The sequence below is a fragment of the Zeus faber genome, assembly GCF_960531495.2.
Source record: "Zeus faber genome assembly, chromosome: 10".
Classification (NCBI taxonomy): domain Eukaryota; kingdom Metazoa; phylum Chordata; class Actinopteri; order Zeiformes; family Zeidae; genus Zeus; species Zeus faber.
Genome location: NC_137199.1, coordinates 23,163,905 through 23,180,808, shown reverse-complemented (window position 1 = coordinate 23,180,808; position 16,904 = coordinate 23,163,905). Strand labels below are relative to the sequence as shown.

The following is a 16,904-nucleotide window of genomic DNA, read 5'->3' as shown; positions in this document are numbered from 1 at the left end:
CGAAGATCTATGAACGTGTGTGTGTGTGTGTGTGTGTGTGTGTGTGTGTGTGTGTGTGTGTGTGTGTGTGTGTGTGTGTGTGTGTGTGTGTGTGTGTGTGTGTGTGTGTGTGTGTGTGCGTGCGTGCGTGCTTGGAGGAGACACAGGGAGAAGGTGAACTAATAGGGTCTGTATCAGTGTTTCACAGACCCACGAGCCACTCTTGTCCACTCCACGTTTCCATAGAGACAGAGAGAGTCAGAAGGGAGGGTGCAGAGAGCATGACGGAGGACAGGGAGGACCCACACACACCGTGTGTAGGAGAACGGGTGGGTGAAAGAAAGAGTGAAAGAGACAAGAGAATGAAGAGGAAGATAAAGAAGGGGGAGGGGGCGGGAAGAGGGAGGAAGAGGAGGGGAGTCGAGAGTGGGGGAGGTTGTCAGGCCGCGAGTGACGGCAGCGGTGATGTCAAAGCAGGCAGACATGCATACACGCACGCCTGCACACCAACACACACACACACACACACACACACACACACACACACATACACACACACGGATATGCACAAACACACGCATCAATTTTCCTAATGGCCCACCCACCCATCCACCTTCAACAAACCTTTTCAAACTCAGTGGAACAAGAAAGGGGAAAATCACCCACATACACAGAACATCTTTCTCTTTGTAGCTTTCACACAACAATCACTGTCAGAGTCCATCAGGATCGACGTCGTAGCACGGATTGTACTTTGTTACTGTTTTCAAAGACGATATGATTCCCGTCATAAAAAAAAAACCTGTTGGATACATTTAAAGGGCAAATATTGTTTTTACACCAATATATAAACAATAAAAAAAAAACACAGAGATGATATCAGAAAAATAGTGGGAGGACAGAGCTTTTTTCTCAATCCAGCCATGCATAAATCTGTGATTTTATTTCCCTATGTTTATTATGAGCTGAAAGCCATTCAATGTGTCACAATACCTCCAATAGGTTCAAATATTAGTAACCCAAGCACAATTTTTCGTGCTTGGGTTGGGTTTTGTCTTTGAGGGAGAGGAGGAAACCACCATGCATCCGCTGTAAAGATAAACCACAGACTTGCCCTTTTCCCATCATTTAGAGACACAGGAAAACAATTAATACGTAATGATGTTTTCCCCCGAAATGGATGTACAGTGCGTCAAAAATAAACTCCTACTTTTGAATTCTATCTAGCGGCGCTTTCCAATTCACCCCATCCCACCCCCAAATTACCACCCCCACACTCCCCACCGCGCTTCTTGCCCCGACCGAGCGTGCGCTACACACCCACCTGGTTCTCGACTGCTATGACTCAGTGCTCATCCAGCTGAGGGTGCAGCAGGATGAAAAACCTTGATGAGCAGCAGCCAAGAAAAACATTTTAAACAAAGAAATACAGTAATTAGCAAAGTAAGTATAGCCGGTTTCTCACTCTCTCTGTCTCTCTCTCTCTCTCTCTCTCTCTCTCTCTCTCCACACAGACACACACACACACACACACACACACAAATACACCCACACACGCACGCACGCACACACGCGCGCACACACACACACACACACACACACACACACACACGCACGCACACACACACACACACACACACACACACACACACATACCGTGAGATCAACACACACTGATGCAGCTTTACTCAGACATAAGCAGTACTGTAGCATGTACCAACTCAGTGCTTCTCAACATGGGCTCAGGGGACAACCAGGGGTCCTTCAAGGGGTTCCAGTGGAGCGGCAAAATGATTAATAGTTAAACTTCAACATTATTTTCTCACAAAAAAACATTCTCACCATTTGATAATGTACAATAATGACTGTTTTGATCACATTTTCATTGTTATCTGTACAGAACGTGTGGAAGTTTGGACAAAAGAATATATTATCGAATGGGGCTGTGCTGCGGGGGTGGTGTGGTTTAAACAGCCACACCTGACTTGGGTGTAGTTAATTGGGCCCGGGATCAGAGGTGGCTGTACACTTCTTGCTCGTCAGAGCAATCAACCAGCACAGGTTAAATCACCCATCCCCACACACACATAGGAAGGAGCCCTTGTCATGACATGTTTCCATCAGCTCCGGGCTTGTTCCATATTGCCCACTGTCTACAATATTAACTGGTAAGTTTCAACACCATCGCCTGTGTTTCTGTGTCGGAGGGCCCTGAAAAGCCACTCGTGTGACGTGCGACAGGCGAAACTGCCACAGAGCGCCTGAACAGGGGCTTTCCGCCACGGGGAAGGGACACAGAAAGGCCTGAAGATGCATCGGAGCAACCAGCAGGTCAAGGGGCGGCCACAACACCAGCCCTCTCCCGACTGGCAGCAACAGCAACCAGGCTGTCCAGCGGAGGACCGGGGGAGAAGCAGCCACAGCAGCCACCATGCGTAACCGCCTGCAGCTAGATCCTCCTCCCAGCAGCCCCAGCCCGACCCGTCCAGCAGCCAGGCCACCCCTCCAAGCAGCCCTCGCAACAGCCAACCCCAGCTACACCTCCACCAGCCAGCACAGCAGCCCGAGGCCCCACACTCCAGAAGGTGGGAGGGGAGTCTACCAGTCTAAACTGGTAAGTTTCAATACCATCGCCTGTGTCTCTGTGTCGGGGGGCCCTGAAAAAGCCAAAATAATTTTAATTAAAAACATAGATACCTAGTATTTGTCAGACCAGAGTTTCCTCTTTGTCTTCAGATGATGCCAACAGTTTGGTGCATCACTCATGTTATGTTTGATATTTTTACATTAGTTATTCATTTTCATCTAGTCATAAAACAATTTCAACAAAGAGCTTTCGGGTGCTGATTTAAGCTTCATTTACTAATTTCTTCTAACAAAAGCAAAAACTTAAACAAATTTAACTCACCACATTATTGAGTTTAAGCAAAAAATTTAAATTAAACGTTCGTATTTTTTCCCAACAATGGCATTTCCATTTTTTTTTTCCTTTGAGGGGCCATTTAAAAATTAAAAGCTAAAATTAAAACATGTTTTACACATAAGGCTATGGAGATTCAATCATTTATATTTTATTCAAACAAAGATGCTTATTAGCCAACTGCTAAGATCTTCCATGAAACCCCTAAATCATTAGTTCTCAACCAGCAGCCATAATGTTTGTGCTTTCCCCCTGGCTACACCAGAAATGGAAAATCCACGAAGCAGCATAACTTTCTGGTGAAGCGTTTGGATTTGGCGGCCATATTAGCAGGTCAGTGTGAACACAGTGTCAGCGCCCGGAGCGCGGAGCTGCAAAGTGCCACTAAAGTGAAGCATCGGGTCTATTTCGGCGTTGAGTCTATTTCTGGCGATGGCACTTGCCACTTCCCACAAATAACAGTCAAAATCTGACATCATGTCACCACAACAGCACGCCATAATCTGAATTCTGCTCAACTGTGGTTGGTATGCTGTATTTCGAGTTTATTCTGGTAATATTCTGACATTGGGGTAGTCAAAAGGCGTCTGAAGAAGTTTGGAAATTGTCAGGGTGGGGCTTTATGATTCCCCGTGTCCTTTGCTTTGGAAGTGGTTGCCACGACAATCTGGTCCTCATGTAAGCCTGACTTAACTATATTTATAATCACATAGGTTCTAATTGGATTCTTAATCACTGTTATGTTGAATTATCACCTCAACAAGTAGGTTTTGCTTCGACTATTTATATAGAAACTGGAAACAGAATCCGCGCTTTGCTTGAAAGTAGACTCCAAATTCAATACTGGCGTGCCGGCCTCTAACTGGTTTGCAGAAAAGAACCTGAATGCAAAGAGATCACGTTGGCAATGTTTCCGAGGCAATTCCCAGACTCAACAACTGGGAAATAAGCAGAGATAGTTAATTGCAAGCAAGGTGCAGAAAAGCCAAATGATTGGTTTCATAGATTGCCATCTATGATTGAGTAATAAGAAAATCAAATAGGAATTCTCAGGTGGTAATTGTCCGGGGGTGGGGGAGACAGTGGAGGGAAAGTGTTAAATCAACAGGCAGACAGTTTGACAGGCGAACGGGAGAAGTGAAGTTTGGAGATGAACCCAGCCCTATCATCCGCATGCAGGGGGCCTGCAACACAGCAAACCCGACGTGGAAGCGCAGCTGCCGTCGACGCGTTTTTCCACCAAGGCGGGAAGAGCGCCCTGAGTTCCGTCACCTGCGGCACACATTTTGTGGTTCTTCCGCACTGACAGAGGGTCAGAGCTTGCCGTTGTTCGTACCTGCACAAACAAAAAATAAATGTGACCGTTTCTAATGTACTGTATATCGGATACCGGACATGTTTTGTGGTCCTCCCCAAACACAAACAGGTGCTCAGCTCCTCCGAGGCCACTTTAGAGCCCTTCTTCTCCGGCGTCATACTTTTACTCACAGGGACGAGGTTGGCCGCCGAAACCGGGGACGTGTTGGGTTGCCGTTCCATCGGCCCACGCAGCGTTGATCCACTATGAGCTGCTGAACGGGGGCAGATAGAGAGAGAGAGAGAGAGAGAGAGAGAGAGAGAGAGAGAGAGAGAGAGAGAGAGAGAGAGAGAGAGAGAGCCCGCTCCGACGATCGCCGAGGAGCTTTTGCGCAGCGGGAGTAAGCTCCGCCGCTCCTTCTTGTGCTGCTTTTTGACACGGTTAATCACACGACGCCATAATATGGGTCTTCAATTAACCAAAAAAGAGGAAATCAGTCAACTGAATCATGAGAAGATGAACATTTCTCCTTTGCGTCATGCCTGTGAGTGTGTCATCCGCTGCTGGGAACAGACACCCGAGCCTCAGACTTAGACACAGGATGACAATCAAATTTTATACGCGTAACTAATAAGGGATTGCAGATTGTTCTCAAAAAGGATTGGGCTTGTTTAATGTCACGTCACCTACTAGGATGGGTAAAATGCGGAGAAATGCATTTTTGTTGCCTTAGTACTCATACTCTGCGCAATGACAATTAGATGAATCTAATCCGATCTAATCTTGGCCCTCTATTGTCCAATATCTATATTCACCCGATGTCACCCAATATTATTTAGAAAAATAACACTGACGAGATTCACAGATGATGCCCGGCTCTAAATCCCTCCCAAGAGACACGCTCACTCAGTGCGCGGAGGAAATTGACAACAGACAGAAGCACAAATCACAGATCCAAATTGTAAATTACAGGTCCAGCTGTCCGAATCTGACCAAGGAAATGCACTGATATATTATTACCAACTGCATTATTACCGGTCCCCCCAAAAACAAACAAACAAACAAAAAAATTAGGGGAGTTTTTTCAGAGCGCTGCTGCTGCCAAGTCACGATCAGATCCAGATCCCGACATTTGAAGGGTCCTTTAAATTGAGTCCCGGTCCCTTGCACTGTGTCCCGGGCTGATATAAATTTGACTTTAAACTCTCTCTACAAGTCTAGAGCACTACATGTTTCAAAAGAAATCTCTGACCTGCTTTTCAGAGTGTGAGCCATCCGGGCTCATCTTCCGAGGTCCTCGGGAAACTGGCGCGTCGGTCAACCCCAGTGACGACAACGTTTAGCAAAGCTACTTTTACTCACTACGCCCCGAAAACGCTGGAATAACCGTCCCGATGATCTAATGTATAATATGCACCAACTGGAACCTCCTTCAAAACCTGACTGAAAACACCGCCTGACCTTTTAAGTCAACAGCCGCGTGTATTTTACATCGTTTCCCCCCCCCCCATTCTTTTGGGCGTAAGTGTACCGCACAGAGCCTTCCAGGGCTATGAATTGTGCCGTACAGAAAGAATGCTTGCCTCTCGCCGCGCCGCGTCTCGGGTTTCTTGTCGTTGGCACAAAAACGAATATTCAGTTCCCTTCTACGGTTTGTACACGTTATTTTCCGGGCGCAAACAGGCCCCTTGACATGTTATTTGTTGAAAGAAAGACGTTGAGGGAGATGGTAGGGTCTACAAAAATTCACTCCTTACTTGATGATGTACTATATAAATGATATATCTATAAATGATACACTCGAAATTAAACATAAATCATTTACAACAAACTACTATAAATTAATTCCAATATATTTTTCTCATTTTCCATTTCTTTTTTCTAATTGTTCTGTTGTTTGGGCGTACACCGAATTTTGATGGAAGACCTGCGCATTTATAAATAGACTTCTACATAAACTGGACGTGCTTTATGCGTCCGCGTGTTCGCGCGTCCCGGGGCGTCCGTCTGTCCGTCTGTCTCGCGTGCGCGCGCGCCTGGCCACGTGTGTGCGTTCGTGTCTACGCCGATTGACGTCACGGACGCCCACGCATTTCCATCCTCCGTCTGACGGAGCGAGAGAATAGATCCCATCCGCATGCATCCATCATCCAGCTCCGCTTGCTTGCTTGCTTGCTTCCTTCCTTCCTCCCTCCCTTCCCTCCCTCCCTTCCTTCATTCCTTCCTTCCTCCCTCCCTCCCTTCCTTCCTTCCTCCCCCGCTTCTCTTCCTCTCCCCCTCGTTCTCGTCATCCCCCTCTTCATTCCATTTCTAGCGATGAACGGTTCGACCGTTCTTGGGATTCGGCTCCTGACGATCGTGGTACTCAGTTAAAAAGAGTCGATCGTTTTTTTCCAACGATTCCTCCGTCTGAGTCAGTCAGTATAAGGGTTGCCAGGTGTGTGTGTGTGTGTGTGTTTGTGTGTGTGTGTGTGTGTGTGTGTGTGTGTGTGTGTGTGTGTGTGTGTGTGTGTGTGTGTGTGTGTGTGCGTCTGTGTGTGACAAAACCAGCGTGACGGCCGATGAAAGCCAGCCCCAAACCACCCGTTTTTTATTTATCTTTTTTATTTTTATTTATGCATATTATTCTCTCCATTTGCGTGCAACACAGGCCCACGCTTCAAAGGTTGCCCAATTGCGCGGGGGGGAAACGGCGCGACCCGGCAACACTGATCGGTGTCATCACTGATGAGACAGGGAGGAGTTAATAATAATTCACGTATTTCAAAACAAGGACGTTGTTAACGTTGACGTTGGATGTGACATATCGACTATCAATGCATCTCTTTTTATGTAATAGAATTTTGTGTGTTTCGCATTATTTTCCCGCACTTTGCAAACCCGATACAAAGGGGGTTTGAAACTCGTTCATGGAACATGGTAAAATGTCTACGGAAGGGACTACGTGTCATAATCAACGAGTAATTGTGAGAAATCCGAAAAATCCGTGGATGCAAAAACACAACAGGGAAAATACGTCCGGATTCCTCCGCTGTTATTCTTGAGCATAAACAGCTCTCCCGTTTTCTCCGACATGCTGTGTTTTGGGACGCAAAACCCAGACGCAGGTCATCAGACGGACGCTGGGGGGAGATTACAACCGTCGCGTGCGATCACCGATTAGGTGTGAAGGACAAATAAAAAAATGCATTGTCATTGCTGAGGTGGAAGGGAATTTGATTCATACAGCTGCTGAATGATTATGTTGAACTAATAATAATAATAATAACAAATATAGCTGCAGGCAGCAATACACAGGCTCCAGTTTAGTCGTTTTAGGTAGGTACTACAGTTTTCCAGGTTCTGTGAAACGCAGCACAAGTTGCCCAAAAGCAGCCGTCAACGCGTGGCTGCGAACCAGGGTTTGTCATTGCCATAACTCACCGTGATGCTTGTGGAAATACAGCCGTACCCTCGGAGGTTGATCTATGAGTCTGAGAGTCGATTTTCCAGACTGTGATAGGAGGTGTGTACGGCGCTGTAACGGTGATCCACTGTGTTCTCCTCTCGCTCTGGGCCGTTCGCCGCCCGGGGCGATGGGACCTGGCCGGGTCGCACTGAGGAAAAACCCGTGGTTCAAGGGTCGCTCCGGAGTCCGCCTTGTACACTGTGAGGTCGGGTGTTTTTGTTTATGTCTTTTAAAATAAATTGTGTATAACTTAAGACATGTTAACTTTAAATTAAGCGTCAAGTTTTTCATGTATTTTTTTCACAGAAGTATTACTCTCATGCTCATGTGTTCAACCAATCACTGTGGACCTACGTCACTGAATGTTCTACTTGTGTTGTTTCGTTTAAATGACGATCATTCCTGGATCACACAAAAGAAAGGCTTGGTTCCTCAGAAGTTTCTTAGGACTTCCTGGGGTTTCGAAAACCCCGTCATAGTTTTTCGGGGTTTTTTTAAAAACGCAGAACGAGTTACAGTTTTTTTTCTTCTTAAAGCCTTGTCTTTTATTCTACCAGACGTTTACCATGTCCTGATGAGGGCTAGTTCCTTCTATCAAAACTTCATCTCGGTCACTTGCTGTCCATGTCAAAACATTTTGGGTCTTGCTCTTAGGTACTGCTGTCAAACTGACAGCTGTGCACTGCTTGTTCCTGGAGTCTCCAAACCGTGCGTCACCCTGTTGACATGAGCCTCTTAACACGCGAGATGTGTGGAGTATCAACAGGTATATTTCACAGAACTTCATCTGTATTAACGACTTCTGTCTGCATTTTTTTTCCAGTCATTCTTTCCCGTTTTTTTTGCAGTCCTTACTTTAGAGTCCAGAGTTTTTAGGGATTTGTTCAGAGGTTTCAGAAAGTATTTTAGTCCTTTTTTTTTTTTTTTAAAGGAGAGTGACTGACCTTTAAAGCAGAATGTTCTGTCCACTGTTTCTTTGCTGCCATGGAATTTCGACTTCTTTGAGGCATCTGGAACCCAAAAGCACGAAAAGAATGAGATTATTTCAAAACACATACACAATAAATACATGTTCTGTATTATGTAATTACTTATGGTTATTGTTACCAATAATTATAATTCAGGAAGTTTGTATACATTGATATCTCTGGAATGTCTAAAAATTCTAACAGTGATGTTATTGGGTTTTTCTTTTGTAGAAAATACTCTGGTGCGCGTCAGTATATATGTATGAAGTTTAATACACTGCTTTGTTTAATCCAATTGTCTACTGGCAATACTGTAACTAAAAAAATGTCAAACATAATAAAGGTTAATAGGTATAAAATAATACCTTTCTATCTTATATTCCTTAAGTTAAAGTCCGATCGCCACTATATCTGTGTGTGGCGTTATCTTGTTGAGGTTTCGCATGCAGTGCTATAACGTGATCCGTGTACTCCGTCAACGTGAGCATGCGCTCAAGGACTTCTCCGCTGTGGCATGCATCTGTGCGTGGTGGCGCCATCGTGGCGAGGTTGCGATTGTCGATCACAAACTTCTTCCACGATAATGGACCGATCGGGCTCAAACTTGGACGACACAACGTTGGAGCTGCCCCGAATAAACGTCTTATTAATTTTGTCTGTGGGTTCATGGGATCCATGACGTCCATAAAGTTCTGACATCAGTTAAATCTGGACGTCCCGTGTATGTGTGTGTGTGTGTATATATATATATATATATATATATATATATATATATATATATATATATATATATATATATATTTGATCTATAATAATGGATCAAACTTGGACAACAGCATGTCGGAACTGCCCCGAATACACATTTTATTTATCTTATCTAACAAAAACAACAGGGCTCCCACACCTTCGGGGCTGGACTCACTAATAATAAAAACATAATTAAAAAATAAATATAGAAATAAAGAAATAATTATAATAACAACAACAACTTTAATTCATACGCGACTCCCCACGGACATTCAGTAAAAGGGCAATTTTGTATATTTTTTTAAAATATATTTTATTTCGTGTTATTTGTTTTAACGCCGTAACTGCGCGATTCGCGTGCGTGCTGTGTGCGTGCGCGGCGCCCACCCTTCGGTAAATACAGTCGCCCACTATTCAAACGCCTTTATCCTCGGCGATTAAAAGAAATAATAACAATTAAAAAAAAACCAAAAGAGATAAAAAATAAAAATAAAAATAAAAATAAAGGGTTCGTAAAAGGTCACCTCCGTCTCTTACGCGCAGACGCGCCCACGCACGGCGGTTTGACGGGATTCACGAGGACGGTGCTTGTGAATGGAGGACAGAATGCGTGGGGGGGGGGGGCAAAAGCGGGCATTAAAACGGGCCACACGGATTAAAATAAAGAAAGAAAGAAAATAAATAAAATAAACATTAAAATAAGTCCCGGTGCGTGACGTGTCTGCGGAACAACCCCCCCCCAAAAAAGGTTGAGTTAAAAAGGTGGAGAAACGGGTCAAACGTTTAATCGTGACATAAACGCGGATGTTAAAAAGGAGGGGATTTACAGGACGACATTATAGAGTCTCGGGCCGCGGACCGCGTGTGGCCCCAGAGCGTCGAAACTGATCCCGGGATCCGTAAAAGTGCAAAAGCCGAGGACACAGCGGTCGCGCCGTGGACATGAGAGAATCGCAACTTCGATGGCGCAGTTCAGGTGCGGCGCGCGTCCCCGTGCTGTCGCGGCGCTGCGCTTCACACGGAACCACGCGTCGGGCTGTCAGGGCAGATGTTCCGGTCGCTAAATAACAATTTCCTCCCAATTGAAGTGTCTGGTTTGATAATAATAACAAAAAATAAGATTAAAAAAAAAAAAAGTTAAGTGATAACAACACAGAGAGAGGAATCAAACCGGAGAGTATATGCTTTATAGTTCAATGGGGTTTTTCTTTTTAACAAGGTCAGCTCCTTACAGAGCTGCTTACCATTTATATGATATGATAAATAATATAATATAATATAATATAATATAATATAATATAATATAATATAATATAATATAATATAATATAATATAATATAATATAATATAATATAATATAATATAATGAGTCACTGCTGCCATCTAGTGTCCTGTTTTGGAAAAACACCCTTTCGCTGAACAAAAAAATATCGACAAAATGGAGCCCGTGGCTCGGCCATGACAATAGCCATGTCACAGGCCCGGGAGTGCTGCACGAAATCCGGACGCAAATCCATCCAAAAAATGTTTTCCTGTTGTGTGTCTGCATTGAGGCACAGCTTAATGCATGCCCCAATTTCTTTGCAAATACCTCTGCCTGCTGTATCCCATCAGAAATGCATGTTTACAGATGGGTGAATTATGAATATTGTATTTACTGAAACATTTTTTCCAAAAGGGCGACTGCAGACCTAATATTGTGCCTATCGCAAGGCTACTGTATACTGAATTTGGCAAACGGGATGCCAAAATTGTCGCTCTCTCTCATTCTCTATCACACACACACACGCATGCACACACTCATACACGCACGCACACACACACACACACACACACACACACACACACTGTATGAGACAATCTGTACAGCAAATGCTAGAGACGAATTCACAAACACAAAGCTCAGAAATACCAGCACACACAGGCTGTTTACCTCATGCACATGAGCAGGCCTGTGCCAGAAAGGCCTATAGCTCAGATTGATGAACATGAAGGTAAAGATGTGTCCGATCACATGAAGTATCACAACGTGTGTGTGTGTGTGTGTGTGTCTGGTGTGTGTGTGTGTGTGTGTGTGTGTGTGTCTGGTGTGTGTGTGTGTGTGCGTGTGTGCGTGTGTGCAAACAATGTATATTTAATACACACAGACAAGTCATTCTATTATATAATTATAGAACCCAGACTCGCAATTGTGGCACCGCCCCTTGCGGCCACCTGCACGAGCGCCTCGTGTCGATTACGCACATTTTAGTATTTTTAGAGCTTATAGAGCTTATTGTGCGTAATCACCGGGTGTCATGACATTTCACTCCGTATATGTATGACCGTATGTATATGTATGTGACAAATAACCTCTTGAACTTGAACTTGAACTTCAATGGAAGGAGTGCAACAGAAGGCCTTGTCATCTACGAGAGGTCACATGCACCATTATGGTCTGTTTTGCATTATCGACAGCACAACCAAGTCTATGCGTAATGGATAAAAATACAATCCGCCTGGCAGTGATGGCAGCAGGAAGGTCCCCGTGTGGACCCCTCACGAGTGCCCTTGAGCAAGGCACTGGATCCTCGTTAGCCTCAGCCATCATTTACTATACCTCACGAATGTACTGTACTTGGAGATAAGATAACAAAACAAGAAAACAAAGTTGACCACCGGTGACGCAGCCAATCGGGAGAGGCCTTTTGAAAAAAGGAAATAACCGATCGGGGGGCTGGATATACTCTTGTCGGAGCTTTAACGCATCCCATTTTCCCCGTCGGCGGTTTGATACATCCCCCCTTCGGAAGGCACGTGCTGATTTCATTCTCCTTCGAAAGAGGATGTGATGTCGGATTACATCGGGGAGCGTACGTTTGTTTCAGGGTCATAATCCCAGCAGCCAAAGGCAGGTTTTCCCTCACCGCCAAGATACTTTCAGTATTGGACCAGCGAGGCACGATACAGAAACACCACAGCGGGACAAAGAACGAGGAGGATCAACGGCCTGTTTGTCAGTTTAATATAAAAAAAGAAAAACCCTGGCTGGTTGTGTTAATAGAATACAGGGTCTTCTTCGGGCACCGACTGCCAAGCAAATCCAAACAAAAAGACAACAGCTACAGGTGTGGGCACATATACAGTTATCACACCCATACAGGCTCCGTTTTTCATTGAGTTTGGTCCTCAATGGTCAATGAATCCGCTCTACAATCAGGAGATATTTGCCCGCAGAACCTTTCTCGTGCTTTCACTGTCTGCCTGACACGCGTCACACACATTCAGGTTAACCTGGAAATGAAAGCGTTCCACCCCGGAATGAGTAAAACACACCTATTTATTTTAAGCGCATTTCAGACAGCATCACATTGTTGTCGGTTCAGAACAGTTCCATTGCTCTGGAAGCTTTTACTGTGTTCTCCTGACCGCACTGCCGTGTTTGCAAAGAAGCGGAGACTCAAGACATCGGCTCGAGGAAAATTCCCAGGACTTCCTTTTATTAAGAGAATTCCAGAACATAAGAGAGGGACCAGACACCTGCATTTGTCAGAAGAAGGTTCCAAATTCAATTTGTTTAAAAAAAAAAATAAAAATTTTAAAGAAAAAGAAAAAAAAGAAAAGAAAAAAAAAAGAAAAGGAAAAACAGTGTTTAGAAAAGCTGACATGACAGCATGGATGGAGCAGGAGCTGTTGTTCGCACGCAGGGTCGTCTAGGAGACAGGTCAGAGGCGTCGCTGTTCCCGGAATGTTTCACATGTTCGTCTTCCTCTTTCTTATGGACAACACGATTTTTTAAAACACGCTTTTTTTTTTTTTTTTTTTTTTTAAACACGAGTCAATGAAAAGGAAAACAAAAACAAAAAAAAAATAACAAAAAAAAAAAAAAAAACAGGAACATGAGACAGAAGCATGGGAACTCACTGCACATTTAGAGGTCTAAAATAATTATCCACACACATGGTCGAACCGTTAATAAAACATGGATAAGAGGTTAAACCGTAAGGAGGGGGGAGGGGGTCTAAATCCATAATCCATGGTGAAGAAGGGAGAGGAGGGGTGTTTTTTTTTGGAGGGGGGAGTGGGTGTTCGGGTCGGGAGAAAAACACAGGAATACACAACTCACAACTTAAGCCAATCCGGCAGGGACACACTTTCTACACCAAACAAGCCTTCAACAATCATGAAATTCCATTTAAAAAAGATTTTAGTGTGTTTGTCTTGCTTGCAGACACTTGATATGACCACTGCAAATCTGCAAGGTGCTCCATATTCAGCTTTGCTTTTTGTGCTAAAAATCTGTACGGATACTTATAAAATCATTGATAAAAATATTCCTCTGTTAACAATACACCTTGGAGGGAAACCATGTGAGAGACAAGGGGGGCTGGCTGGCTGGCTGGGGGTCGGGGTGGGTGGGTGGGGGGTCGTCGGAGGAGGAGGAAGTTAGGGCAGTGGTGCTACTCGGACTTGGCCTCCTCCTTGGCCTCCTCGGGGGCGGCCTCCTCCTGTTGGGACGCAGAGAGAGACACGCCACAAGGTCACGACACAAAAGAACGTTTACAGCCTCTCCCACTTCGCCCCCCCCACACACACACGCACACACGTTTGTTTTTAAACGGCTTTTCCTGTTTCTAACGCCGCCGGAGCGGGACGGACCTCGTTGGTCTTGGCCTCCCCGTTCTCAGAGTGGTTTTCCTCGTTGGCCTCCGCCTCTGCATTCTCCTTCGCCTTCTTGGTCTTCTTGTCCTCCTTCTTGTCGTTCACCGCCTTCTCTTTCTGCAAGGGGCGCACAGGAGGGGGCGGGGCCGTTTAGCGGCAGGGGGGCAGGGATATTCAAAAAGCTACCTGTCGCTACTGGAGCTCACGGGGGTTATTTGGTTACGGAGGACTCTCAACAGCCGGCCGGGCCGATTTCCTGCTCGCTCACCTTTGCTGCCTTCTTAGCCTTTGGTTCTGGCTTGGGCGGCGGTGGTTTCTTTGAGGGGAGAAAAAAAATGTAACGGGTTTAGTCTTTTTAAGAGTAGGGGAGAACTTGAGTTTATGACATTTTGAGATGAGTTCACATTCTTTCGCGGGAAATGATCCCCAACGGATGGATATTAGCGCCGCCGAACCACATTTCCTGATAATGTTCGGTTTGAAAGTTCTTTCAGGTGGAAAAAAAAACAAAAAAAACCCCCGTTTTTATATTAACTCCTTTATTGTGACACTGCAAGTTCATTTCAACAGGTAGGAATGTGGATTTAAGCGCAAAAAACGTGTTTTATGCTACTACCTGCACAATATAGTGCTACTGGCTTTAATTACACCAATAAGTGGATATTCGTAATTTGTTGACTAAATAAATCAGCACACTTGTGTTTTATTATGTGTATGAACAGTGAATCTGTTCTAAATAGTGTGTTATGACATATTATCTGCATTTTGTATAATTGTAATGCTTTATTAAGTTAATCTTGCTAATTTATGAATATTTGTGTCTGTACTGGTGCCTTTCTGTGACGCTTTCACTTGATTTTGAAGTGTAATCGTTCAAAAGTAAAATAATGCTTTCTTAGCAGTTTGTTTATAGGAATCGGGTAAAAGAGGGTCTTTTAAAGGGTTTACTGATTGACTTTCACCCTGTGTATGTTAACAGCTGTTTTCAGCTGTGACTAAGTCGGGCCAGTCAGGCATATTCATATTTTAACACGGTTTCAATGCGTTTAATATGTGATTTGTTAACAATGTGAAAAAAAAAATGTCCTACATTTGCAGTGGTGCCGCTTACCGCTGATAACCGAGCTGATCTCCTTTGGGGCTGAAAAGAGAACACAGGACTTGGATTCAGATCGAGCCTGCATTTGCAGTATTGTACATAACAATTTTAGGTAAATAAAAAACGCTTGTTATGAATAAACACTGTGATATTTGTTAAAATTGCACAAATGTAATTGTTTTGTTGAACGATTATACGCCCGTCTCTCACCCCGTCCTTGGGCTCTTCATTGATTCCCTGTGAACGACAAAAAGCACAAAATAACAAGGTTAGAATAAAGTGCGGGCTAAACAGCTCCAACGCGAGAGTTATCCGTCTTTATATGAACATTAGGCCGCTGCAATTTTTGCTTTAATTGTGTTTTATGCCAACTAATAAGCCAGCAGAGAAAACTTTTTAGTTTCGTGCAAAAACACACCGTCATTTCCAATGTAGGTGGTTTTAAAGGTTTATCCCCTAGAAAAAAGATGACTTTCATATTGTTTCGGGAAGAGGCGGCGGGGAAGGTGACGGTGCGCGGCCCCGGGCCCACACTGTGCGGCCCCGGGGCCCCAGGTCCCTCCGTTACTCCCCCGTGTCTCCCTCATTCAATTCATGGAGCTCGGATTTGAAAGCTGGCGCGGGAGGGATTTCAGGAGGGGGGAGGGACCAGCGCGGACCGGGCTCCGCGGCGCCACCCGGCGGTAGAGCCGCGCCACGGCAGCCATTTGGGACCGCGAACAAAGGGAAAAAATATATAATTTTATCGAAATGCGGCGGCGGATGTTTATTTTTGCGGCGAAAACGGAAAGTAAAGGCGCTGATGCATTTTCTGGTGCCACTTTAGGGCGGTTTCGGGGGAGATTGGCGGTAAACGAGGCCGTTTGTTCTCGGCAGGGTCGCCGAGGAGAGGTAGACAAGAGCTGCAAAGCATGGCTGCTGCTTGTGCTTTAACTGCATGGAGACCGATAGATTTCTGACTGACCAAAGGACAGCGGCCGGCGGGAGAAAAACGGTTTTTTTACGCCGCAGACGGGCGGGAAAATATTCATTCCGACACATAAAAAATAAAGATTATATCTGGGAAAATAGGCTAAAATTAGCGGTGAAGTAGCCCCGTTAGAAATCGGGGTTATAATTAAGTAATGTATCAGAGGGATGTCTCCATAATGGTTTTGCATCGGGCTAATAGCTCTCACCCCGGGTAAATGTTTTTTTCCGCTCCCGGAATACTTACCTTTCTCTTGGGCATGTTGATCGCTTGGAGGTTTTCGGACAAAATGCAACTAAAAAACAGTTATTATTATTATTATTTTTTTTTTTTTCTCCCCCCTCAGTGCATGTGAAGACGAGCGTCTCCCTGTGCTCGGCAGTGTAGTAAACACACAGAACACAGAGCCCAGTGGCTGAATGGGGGGAGGGGTGCGGCTAAAGGCCTGATCGACGGGCGCCGCGGCCAATCGCGGCGCGCCGTTCGGAGCTGCAGAAGACTCGGAATTTGGGAGCCGGTGATGTTCTTCTTCTCGACTCTGCGCGAATGGCTTTCTTCTCCCTGCAGAGACAGGGGCTTTGGCGGGAGGAAGACCCGAGAGAATGAGCGGGGGGGCTCCAGTCGGCGACGTGTTGCTTAATCAAATAAAGATGTGTGTGTTTTTAATATATATATATATATATATATATATATATATATATATATATATATATATATATATATATATATATATATATAGTTTCATGCACGGCCTTCCTGCCGTGCCTTGTCTTGAAATGCATTGGGATTAGGGGGTGGGGTGGTGGGGTTGCATCGTGTCTCAGACCAATATGG

At 44.8% G+C, this 16,904-nt stretch overlaps 1 protein-coding gene across 2 annotated transcripts; it reads right to left on the bottom strand.

Moving 5' to 3' along the window:
- Positions 1 to 12,812: 12,812 nt before the first annotated feature.
- Positions 12,813 to 16,456, bottom strand: hmgn6 (high mobility group nucleosome binding domain 6). 2 transcript variants are annotated; one of them, XM_080008697.1, is made up of 6 exons: positions 16,317 to 16,456; positions 15,311 to 15,337; positions 15,092 to 15,142; positions 14,270 to 14,317; positions 13,999 to 14,118; positions 12,813 to 13,847 (listed from the first exon to the last, which is right to left on the bottom strand). In XM_080008697.1, the coding sequence occupies exons 1-6, from the start codon at positions 16,329 to 16,331 to the stop codon at positions 13,800 to 13,802; spliced, it is 309 nt and encodes a 102-aa protein (XP_079864823.1). In that variant the 5' UTR covers positions 16,332 to 16,456; the 3' UTR covers positions 12,813 to 13,799. The 2 variants fall into 2 exon arrangements, with proteins under 2 accessions (XP_079864823.1, XP_079864824.1); XM_080008698.1 differs by having other exon boundaries at positions 15,113 to 15,142.
- Between the last annotated feature and the right edge of the window lie 448 nt (positions 16,457 to 16,904).